The sequence below is a fragment of the Nicotiana tabacum genome, chromosome 19 (assembly GCF_000715075.1).
Source record: "Nicotiana tabacum cultivar K326 chromosome 19, ASM71507v2, whole genome shotgun sequence".
Taxonomy (NCBI): Eukaryota; Viridiplantae; Streptophyta; class Magnoliopsida; order Solanales; family Solanaceae; genus Nicotiana; species Nicotiana tabacum.
In genome coordinates this window covers 105590896-105602186 of record NC_134098.1, presented here as the reverse complement: position 1 = coordinate 105602186, position 11291 = coordinate 105590896, and the positions used below count along the sequence as shown (strand labels likewise).

The 11291-nt window shown below is 34.5% G+C and overlaps 2 protein-coding genes across 2 annotated transcripts; both read left to right on the top strand.

The window, feature by feature from the left end:
* Window positions 1-981: 981 nt before the first annotated feature.
* LOC107800012 (uncharacterized) lies at window positions 982-4003 on the top strand. The gene is made up of 2 exons (XM_016623152.2): window positions 982-1456; window positions 3168-4003. The coding sequence occupies exons 1-2, from the start codon at window positions 1083-1085 to the stop codon at window positions 3664-3666; spliced, it is 873 nt and encodes a 290-aa protein (XP_016478638.1). The 5' UTR covers window positions 982-1082; the 3' UTR covers window positions 3667-4003.
* Window positions 4004-8920: 4917 nt separating this feature from the next.
* On the top strand, window positions 8921-10075 carry LOC107800011 (uncharacterized). Its single transcript, XM_016623151.2, has one exon. The coding sequence runs from the start codon at window positions 8969-8971 to the stop codon at window positions 9806-9808; it is 840 nt and encodes a 279-aa protein (XP_016478637.1). The 5' UTR covers window positions 8921-8968; the 3' UTR covers window positions 9809-10075.
* Window positions 10076-11291: the final 1216 nt, after the last annotated feature.

The window sequence follows — 11291 nt, the reverse complement described above, 5'->3', positions numbered from 1 at the left end:
ACACACTGCTCTTAGGAAGCATTGCTAATGCATCTCGGTTCAAGTCCGAGTGGCGGCATACCGTCTTTTAAAAAGGATAAATAGATCTTATAATGAATTCAATTCCCGATTTCCTTTTTAGAATAATGTAATTAAGGGACTCTTCTTTTTAAAGATTTTTTATGATATTTTCAACCTTAGAGCATATACTAACTCACATTTCCTTTTCGATCGTTTCAATTGTAATTATAATTTATTTGATAACCCTTTTAGTCGATGAAATCGTAAAACTATACGATTCATTATAAAAGGGCATAATAGTTACCTTTTTCTGTATAACAGGATTATTAGTTACTCGTTGGATTTCTTCAGGACATTTCCCACTAAGCGATTTATATGAATCATTAATTTTCCTTTCATGGAGTTTCTCCCTTATTCATATAATTCCGTATTTCAAAAAAAATATTTTAATTTTAGGTAAAATAACTGGGCCTAGTGCTATTTTTACCCAAGGCTTTGCTACGTCAGGTATTTTAACTGAAATACACCAATCTGTAATATTAAATAAACAATTGGGGATTGTTTTTCCTGAATTTTTTACTTTTTTCGGAATAAGTGTTGATTTTGTATTTTAATAAAAATTTCAGAAATAAATATTTTTCAGGAATTTTTTTACTTTTTTCGGAATAAGTGTCGATTTTGTATTTTAATAAAAAAATTCAGAAAAATATTTTTTCCGAAAAAATAATTTTGCCATGCTGGATTGCTTAGGTGTATGGCCATGTAAGCAAATCTAACCTGGTTGGACTGCCATGTCACCTCCAATGGCAAAACTAACGGTTTAAGGAAATTTGTGGTTCAAAATATAGACGGCAGACATATTTTTGGTACCAAAAACAAACATAGGATATTTTTGAGCAATTTCAAATAGCTCGAGGGCATTTTTGAGCCTTTTCAGAATAAAGTAATAAAATTTTCGGTTATTCGGTATTTAACAAAGATCGTCCCCATAATTTCAATTATCCATACAAAACTTATCCATTGACACAATATGTCCTCTGCGAATCTTAGTCTCTAAATTCGATTCCGTAATCTGATCTCCGATGGCCACTCTTTTACCGTCGCCGGAAGTTTCCTCATTCTCAGCCAGAATCCATCCGGTGAGGACTTCTTTTATAAACCCTAGAAATGTGCAGAAGCTCGCTGTTTCTAGGTCGGTACATAGGGATGCTAGGGTTAGGGTGTGTTTGAGTGTAAAGGATTTGGAGGAGTCTCCGCCGTTGAATTCAGGGAATAATTTAGGGTTTTATGCACAGTTCTCTGCTCATGTAGAGACCAGCACGACGTCGTCTATAAAAGTGAACGAGGAAGAGGAAGAGAAGCGGAATTACTATCTGAATACAGGTTACGCTATTCGGACTATCCGAGAGGAGTTTCCTGCCCTTTTCTATAAGGAGCTAACCTTTGATATCTACAGGTTTGAGCTTTTTAATCATCCATTTTGTTGTTTTTACGAGTTGTTAATCTAAACTAGCTTATGTTAGCTTCACAAAACCATATAGTCTCAAGTCCGAATAATAGAGGAGAGTTCCAATAGGTTGACGATTAATTTTAAAGATAGTCTAATCTAATTATGATGAGAGCCGAAATGAGCTTGAATACAGTGGAATTGATACATAAGGTTCCTATAGCTGACCTTAACTATTTTGGAACCGAGGCGTTAATCGATTGATGCAGCTGCTGTTCTGGCTGTTTTGCGCTAGCAATAAGAGCAAGCATAGGCAAATAAATGAAACTCAAGTAGGCATAGCGTTCGAAACCCAAGCTTCCGAGCTATGAAGAATAGAATTTATTTGAGGAGAGAAGTAAACAATCACTTTTCTCTTTTTATAGCTGCATTTTCAAGAAGTTATGTTACCCTTACATTTGTATGGTACTTGTGAATGTTCTTTTCGATGGCTCTTTCCTTCTTATTTTGTTTGAATATTTTAGGTCACAAGGAGTCTAATGTACTATTGGCTTAGAAACCATCTTAAGCTTAGTGGGTTAAAAGTGCTACTTTGGGATAGTCTAGCACGTTTTGGTGCAATTCACATTTTAGCTTAAAGTGTAGCAGTTGAATTCAGTCCTTTAATCATGGAACTCTCCAGGGTTTTGGATATTTGGACAGGGTTGCCTAAAATGTAAACTGAGTATATTATATGAACCATGTGGAACTATACACCTTGTACATGGGGCTTTACTTTTTAATCGATAAAATCATCACTCTATCAAACGACAACATACCCAGTGGAATCCCACATAGTGGGGTTTGGGGAGGTTATTGTGTACGTAGACCTTACCCCTACCTTGTGGATCAACCCTCGGCTCAACCAAGCATAAGCACAACAGTAATGAAAAGAAAAACAACAAGAAAAAACAAGAAGCCATGGAAAAGCAACATAAATAACAACAAGATAGTAAGATGACGAACAACAACTATAACATACCCAGTATAATCCCACATAGTGGGGTCTGAGGAGGCTAGTGTGTACGCAGAGTCGCATACCTTACCCCTACCTTTGTGGAGGTAGAGAGGTACCTTTGTGGAGGTAGAGATGTTGTTTCCAATAGACCCTCGTCTCAGGCAAGCATAGGTACCACAATAATAACAAGAAACGAGAGGGGAAAGCAGCATATACAACAAGATAGTAAGATGATCGAAATGTCAAAAAAAAAAACGACAGTTGTTCAAATAAGCCTACTAACAACCAAATGCGAGAGTACGTACTAAGGTATCAAAAGAATGATTACTTTCACATCTATATTTTCTTTTGAACTGGTTTGTTCCCCAACTAACTTAGGTTGAGGAGTTGTTCTTGTGGTTCTTGATTTAAGCTGGCTCATGATCACCTGATTATATCAAGGAGGTACGAGGAACAGGAGGGGGCAGGCGTAGCCCCCTTTCTAGCAGTTTAGTTCAGAGGAGCCAGAAGTAAGATGTAATTTAGAACTCAATATTAGTATTTATGTAGATGATGCAGAAGCAGCTTTCGGGTAAAATAATACAGTAATTGCATATGCATGTAATTGTGCACTATGGAGCTAAGTTAGTTGAGAATTAAAGCAAGTGTGATGATATTGTACACAATTGCGACCACATTGAATATTGTTTATAGGTGCTAATGGTGTTCTTCTGCTCTATGTAGGGATGATATTGTCTTCAAAGATCCACTCAACACTTTTACTGGCATTGAGAATTATAAATCAATCTTCTGGGCTCTACGATTCCATGGCAGGATGTTCTTTAGGGCCTTGTGGATTGATATTGTTAGTGTATGGCAACCTGTGGAGAACATGATAATAGTTCGGTGGACTGTTCATGGCATTCCCCGTGTTCCATGGGAGAGCCACGGTCGCTTCGATGGCACTTCAGAGTATAAGCTTGATAAAGATGGGAAGATTTATGAGCACCGGGTTCACAACATTGCTTTGAGTGGACCACCAAAGTTCCATGTACTTGCTGTGCAGGAATTAATTGAATACATTGGCGGCGCCTCAACACCAAAGCCTACTTTCTTTGAAATCTTTTCTCCTACCTTGAGGAACATTGCTCCAGTAACGAAATTTTCTAGGTTGAGGCGGAACCTGGGCTCAATTCTAACCTCCCTAAAGAGAAATGAGGAGGAACAGTCAGATCAAACATAGCATTATGGTAAAGTGGCAAAAATAATTGGTGATTTTTTTTACTATATTCCAGACTCACATGATACTTACAAGTATATACGTACTAATAGAACTCCCGCAGGCAGCAAAACATATCTGGAGTTCTTTTCTTTTTTGTTTCTTCAGGAGGGTATCTACTTCTCTCTACTGTATGCTTCATTTGAGCTCCAGCTACTGCCTTGTGAAGCGCAATACTTTGTAAATATTGGTATAGTATAGCATAAAATGTTGCTTGCGTCGGAGTATTTGCTCTGCATTTTGTAAAGGTACTAATCCTCGCCATTATAGACATTAGACAATGTCTTCCTCTTTCTAGCCACTTCACCATCTCATTTATTTTATCTTTGTTTTTAAGTTTTGAATTGTGTAGAAATCTAATATTAAGTATCTTAATAAGGGTATATTAGTAACTTACATTAATATAATCTATCCAATATTATTTCAACAACATAATACTATTAGGTATAAAACCATTATGAAATGATATGAAATAACACCAAACAGGAAATCGTTCTTTGTCATTTTTGAATTTCTCCAAATATCTAGTTCCAGCGGGAATATTGGACGGTTAGACAAATTGAAATGCATTTTTGGAGAAAGGACCAGATAGCGCTATTTTGCCTATCGTATTAACCAGGTGCCTCCACTCCATATACAACAACTACAACTAAGTAGATGTTGTGGTTCATTTTACAAATTTTGAGGTTAATTAATGAAAAACAATATAGAATCTAAAATAAACAAAATTTTTACACACATAAGCAAAAACAATACAATAAGAAATTAGCCAAAGCTTATAGCCTGATGGTAATATTGTTCAATTCTCACAATTCACAATTCACAATAGGTGTAGTTCAATCTCACTGCTTTCTCTTCCCTAATCCCTAGTATAATAAATTTAAGAAGAAAATACAGAAGTATCAAAATTCTATACTATCAACATATATCTCTTTTCCAGGAGTAATGTTTACTTTTTATATTTTAATTCTTAATCCAATCTGCACACCCCATCCATGAATCTATTCTCTATCTAGCTCTCAAAACGTAGAAGAGTTGCAGTTGCATGAGTTAAATTTGACTCTCATGACTGAAAAAACGTTGAGATTTTACACAGTACAGCTGCCTCCCAATGACAAGGCAGGATATATATATATATATATATATATATATATATATTACAGATAGGCGTGTATATTTGGCTAGCAACTATAATTATTTTTGTCCCACCGAACAAATGTGTTGAAAGCCCAAGCTAAAGCTTATTAGTTCACAAGCCCAAGTGTGTAGCCGTTTGGCCCAATCTACTGCGTTTCTACTCTCAGTAAAAAATTACATTTAAACTGTCATTTTTATTTTACTGGTGTTGGTAGTGTGAATTGTGCATTTGACCTGAAGTTAGGCAAGGGGATCTATCTCATCCATGATCTTATTTGTGAAAGCATTAAGTTGTTCTGCCTAGAGTTTCTTTGGTGGTGGTTTTGTGCAATTTGTGTAAGAACTTTATTTTGCAGTAATTTATCTGAGCAGTTCAGCTACTTAACTAATCCTATATAATTGCTTCGTAGACTGTACAGATTCATTTTCAGGCTATTACTTGATATGGGGTTGGCATTACTTGTCCCAACTCACTTTAGAGATCAACCAAATTTTTGCATAGATATCTGTCATTTAGATGCTTATGTTATGTCTTCATGGTTCTAATACATTCTTAAGCACACCAAGGAATGCATTCCTAATCTGGTAAATATTATACTAGGTTATTTTGACAGCTGATGCATCATTATTCTCCTCAAACTGTACTTTATCATTCTTGGCGTTGATTTTAATTGTGGCCTTAATCATGGTACAAAACGGTAAAATGTTTTCTTATTGGTCAGATAGAGAATTATGAATTCTGATAACGGAAAATGTCTTACTGAGATGACTGATATACTTATTTACCCTACCTAATAGGCAAGTATAGTCAGCAGACAAGTCCTGTTCCTTTGGCAAACTGTTCCTATGTCAGTATCCGACCTTTGATTCTGCCCTTTAATTTCTCCTAAGAAACTAAGGACCCCAGTCTGTGTGAGCTGGTTCTTCTTTCATTCTTTCCCCAAAAATCTATATTTTACTACTAAGAACTTCATACGAGTTGGGTTGTTAACGGAAAACCTTCGATTAATGGCATAACAGAATCCCCTAGACCCTCCTATAGTACTGATAATAATGAAGAAGATATAAAGTTTAACTTTGATGTTCATCCTGTTTTTAAATCTGTCTCTGCTGATGAAATCTTCTTTGATGGACACGTCATGCCTTTGTATCATCTTGATAGATCAAAGATTGAATCTTTTAAAGAGGTTTCTAATAATTTCAACACTTGATCAATTTCCTTAACTCTAAGCTGCAAGAGTACTGATTCTTCGTTGCAGGGATCGCGTCGTTGAATGTTAAATAATCTAATTTTGTTGTTGATTGACCTCAGGCTTCACGGTTAAACAGTTCTAAATTTTATTTGAATTCTTGAAGTATTCTTTGGATTTGCTTAGTGCATGGAGTCTTGAATATAGTTCATTAGCTAGCGTTGCATGCTCTAATTAGTCTCTTAAAACGAAGGCAAAGTTTGTCCTTTTAAATAAAACTAAATTTAATATTTTGAAATAAGCTTGCAAAATATGAACCTTGTCCACAGAACCTCTTCTAAATACTAGTTTTTCAAGGAAATGGACCGGTTGCTTCAGTACTGAAAGCTAGTCATCAATAAGAAACCAGAATTCTCATCATCATTTCCAGTATTGCTTGGTTAGGTAGAATACGTCTCTATATTTATGGATGAAAAGCCACTATATGCATTATGCGGGGACATGCTACCTTTTGAACTAAGTCATGAATCATAACAGAGAAGTTAGTCAGAAAACTAGATCAATCTGATTTCTTAAAATTTATAGCACTTAATTCGTGTTAATATATAAGGCATGCCTTGCACCTTTCTATCACAATGAATCATTAACGCTTGGTCTTAGTGATGAATGAATAAGATTTATTGAAGCACTAAAGAATGATATATCGATTTCTTTAATGCCTTTTTTTAAAAAAAAAAAAAAAACTCAAAGCAGTTTATTATCTTGATAATTTTTTTCACCTAACTAATAGACAGGCAGTCAACAGACAAGTCCTGTTCCTTTGGACAAACTAGTAGGGGACCTTTTGTAGATCAGTTTCTGTGGCAGTTACCAAATTCCAGCCTCTGATTCTGCCCTTTCTCCCAACAAATTAGGGACCCCATGTTTGCCTTGTGCTTATTCTTTTCTTTCCTTTTATTACTATTTCTAGAACTCTTCTAAGTTTTTACCATAATGAATACAGGAATAAAAAATAAAACCATCACATCTCCAGAGTTAATAGTATTTAAATTGTAGCTAGTGACATTCCAAACCTTTTGGCTCCATTCTGGGGTCATTATATCTTATAGTCCTAAATATTTTATTACTCTACTGCTAAACAATTGCTCGTTTCTTTCGTTTATCTGATTAAGTCCTAACAGCCAAGAGACAGATAATTATAAATAATACTTTAAAGCAATCAATTTTTTCTACCATGGAGGAAGGTGCATTTTGTTGTATTGAAAATGGCAAAAGGCAAAGAATAATCTGTTTGAAGCATGGTCCATGGCTTCATTTGTCTGTTAATAGTTGCAGTTTTTTAAGTAACTTATCTCCTTACACCATTCCTTCACAATAAGGGTATTTCCTCATCATATGCATGTCATCAAACTAGACTTTAGTAAAATGACGTTGGTCAAAGAATTATGAATGACTAGCCGCGCTTTCGGCCTTTAAAGAAATCTCTAATAGGAGTATCAAATTGGCCTTTAATTAGGAATTGTTGGTCACAGAGTCCTAATCAAACTGGCCTTTAGTAAACTGTTGGATAATTATGCTCTCCACCCCAATTTATGTGGTGATATTTGATTGAACACATCTTTTAAGAAAAAAAGAAAGATTTCTCAAACAAGTCATCAACATTTGTGTGACTATAAATCATTTCTAAGGTTAAAACAGGAGTTTAAAGTCAAATTATTTTTCAATATATATAAAAAGATGTCAGGGGCACAGTATAAAAAAAAAAAGATGTGTATTTTTTAAGGTACTTGATAGTGAAAAAAGAAATTGCATGGATAGAAGTTAAACACCTTGTATTAAATGATGTATTCTATATTCAGAAACATCAGCTAGCAATTCCTTGCACTTATTTATTTGTTTTTTTCTGGCTGTTTTAATATGAATGTTCTTTTCCTACAAGTAATGGAGCTGCGGAAATAATATTTGTATTTAGTTGGACGGCAGTGATAACAATAGGTGTTGCATATATAGCAGAAAAGACAAGAAATAAAAGAATTCGAAAGATATAGCTACGTAAATTTGATGATTTTTTTGAGAAACAAAAAAGAATAAAAAGAGATGGTCAGTTGACCAGATTAATTGCTTGTTTGGTATGAATGGAATATGTGTAGGTGCTAAAACTTTTATTCATAAAAAAACCCATGCAATCTTGTATTTCTGAGGTCATTTTAAAACATGCCCACGTGAGTGCCTCTATATGCTCACGTGAGTGCTTCTATTGCTTGCCAAGCATTTACGTAAGGATTTAGCTTCTATTGCTTGCCAAGCATTTACGTAAGGATTTAACTTTTTTATATATATATATAAATTGTCTTCGTGTATCATATATGTCACAGATTCAAGCCATTAAAGCAGCCACTAATATTTGCATTAGAGTTAACTGTCAATATGATACCCCTTGAAAGTGTGACCCTTTAGCGGATTCTGAGTGAATGTGATATGCGCTTTGTGTACCGAACTGTTCTTTTTACCCTGATTTTTACAGTATTAATGTATTTTAACTTGTACATATAACATGTCTTATAGTTTTTTTTTTAAAAAAAAAAAATTCAAAATCAAAGTGTTTGACCAAGCTTTTAGAACAAAAAAAAAATGCTTTTGAGTAGATGCAGAAGCAGAAAAAAGTAGTTTCTTCCTAGAAACACTTTTGAGAAAAATACATTTAGAAACACTTTTTAAAAGTTTGACCAAACACAAATTGATTCTCAGAAGTACTTTTCAAATTAATTAGCCAAACATAAATTGATGCTCAGAAGTATTTTTTTAAAATTAATTAGCCAAATAAAAAAAATAATTTTCAAAATAAGCTAATTTTAGAGGGTATTAGTGTCCTTGCACTCTCTATATAAGCAACTCTTTCCCCTTTTCCCTTTTTTCACATATTATAGTACTATTTCACAATGGAAAATTCCCAACAGCCTCTTGCCACAGAGAGTTTTTCATACAGCTGGTTGTTGAACAGAAAACCTTCCATTGATAGTCTTACTGAAACCCTTAGACCCTCCTATATTACTGATGATGAGGAAGATATAATGTTTATTGCTTATTCAAAAAGATTCCTAGAAGAAGCTCAAAACTTCAACTTTGATGTTCGACCTTCTGTTGAATCTGTCCCTGCTGATGAAATCTTTTCTGATGGACACATTATGCCTTTGTATTTTGATAGATCAAAGATTGAATCTTTTGAACAAGTCTTAAATAATTTCAATACTTCATCAATTTCCTCATCAACTCCTCCCACACCAGCATCTACACTTTCTTCTAGAACTAGCCAAGCTGATTTTCTTGAAAAATGGAGAAAATTTTCAGGCAGAGTTTTGGTTAAGTGGTTTGGATTCCTCAGGCCATTTTCCCAAAGGTTTGGAAGTTCAAGAAAAAGTGCAAAAGTTGATGACCTTCAAAGAAAAGAATCAGAAATTCAAAGCTGCAAGAGTACTACTACTAATTCTTTATTTCAGGGATCTCCTCGTCGAATGGTTAAATCTTATTCTGTTGTTGATTGGACTGGAAATGAGAAGAACCAAAGAAGCAGTAGTAGAATTAAGCGTTTGAGAAAGGTGAAAAGTTGGAGCAATTCAGCACATGCTTCACCTATAAGAAGTCCATCCTCTGATCATAACTCTACCGATGTTTGGCGCGATATGGAAAACGCGGTTTCTGATGCAATTCTGCACTGTAAAAGATCATTTGCAATGTCAACAGAGTCTGATGATCATTTTGACCAGAAAAAGAAATGGTAGGAGAGATGGAAGTATCTGTTCGAGAAAAGATCAAGTTAATGTTCCAGCGTATATCTGTTCTTAGTTTCATCCTTTTCTTCTGAGATATGTATATTTAGATTTTTGTCTCTTCATACAAATAATTTATCATGTATCACCCAGATTGAATATTTTGTACTTTCTGAGGTGAAAAAAGAAAAAAGATTATATAGTTAGGACTTATTTTAGCTGTTATCTTCTTTTGTGTAGGTAATCTTAATAATAATTTGGTTTCTCTGATCTATACCATTTTGAAGTTCTGACTCAATTTTATCAATGCTTTGGGATACAGGCATACAGCTATTCCATAGAAGTATATATCAGTAATAGTAACATATGATAATTGAAATGAAATATGAATACTTAAGCATTTTTTCAAATAAAAACACAATTTTTTCATGGTATGGGATAAGGTTGCAACAATGCCCTCAGGACCCTCATATGATCTCTTTTTGTTCTTTTCTGAGGATTGTTTGTGCCATTTTGTGGAGCAGCTCGGAGGATTTTGATCCCAGGTCCACCACTATCAGTCTAGTACTGCATGTTATAGTTTTATATTGGTTGAATGGAGTATGATATCACATTTTTAATGCCTAATTTTGGCCTAAAAAATTCACAGCACTCCCATGAAGACCAATCTTTTGATTTACAAGTGCCAAATACATTCACGTCAGAGCAGCACCGGCCTCTCGTAAAGAGAAAATAGAAGTTTTAAATAAATGGCGATTTTGGGATTTAGAGTCAATGAGTTATACTCTTTATATGTATGCCTTTTTTTTTCCTCACACGAGATAGACGTAATGAATTCTGTCGAATTTGCCACTGGTTCTGGAATAATTAGTTTGCAAGTTTGAAACATTTAGGGTACAATTACACAAAAATGGGGTAATAATTCAATTTCCTTAGCACCCTCTTGTCCCCACCATGCCAAACTCATTGGTACTTTTTTTGTTAAGAACACCTCTATTGGAAGAGATCAATAGTGTTTCTCCACTTATCGCCCTTCACATTTTAAATTTTTGATGATTCAATTTATCTTTTGTGGGAGAAATGGGGATAGCTCGATTCGGGAAGAGAACGGAAAATTAAAATACAATATGACCTAATATTTTAATTAACACGTTGCACTATGTCAACCAAGATGCATCTTGAAACTTTCTCAATACATTCTCTCTTGCTCCTAGAGAGAGCATCAAAAAATAGTAATGATAGTTACATTAGAAATTTAGCAAGAAGTCTAGGTGGGGAAGAGTGTGTGAACACTCAACTCAATTATTTCCAAATTAAAAGTCGTCCATTTCTAAAATAGTATAGTGAAACTAGACAGCATGCATTATTATGTATTGCCTGATCTAACCAGGAATCTATCCACGTTTAGCCATTAGATATCATAATATAATTCCAAGAAATCTTCCTACATGATTTGGAAACTATGCAGCATTAGTGAGAAGAAGAAAGAAAAAGC

Excerpts from the sequence above, each read along its gene's own strand:
- LOC107800011 (XM_016623151.2), top strand. The coding sequence starts at position 8,969 with ATGGAAAATTCCCAACAGCCTCTTGCCACAGAGAGTTTTTCATACAGC.
- LOC107800012 (XM_016623152.2), top strand. The coding sequence starts at position 1,083 with ATGGCCACTCTTTTACCGTCGCCGGAAGTTTCCTCATTCTCAGCCAGA. Across the intron at positions 1,457-3,167 it reads CTAACCTTTGATATCTACAG|GGATGATATTGTCTTCAAAG; the intron begins GTTTGAGCTTTT and ends TGCTCTATGTAG.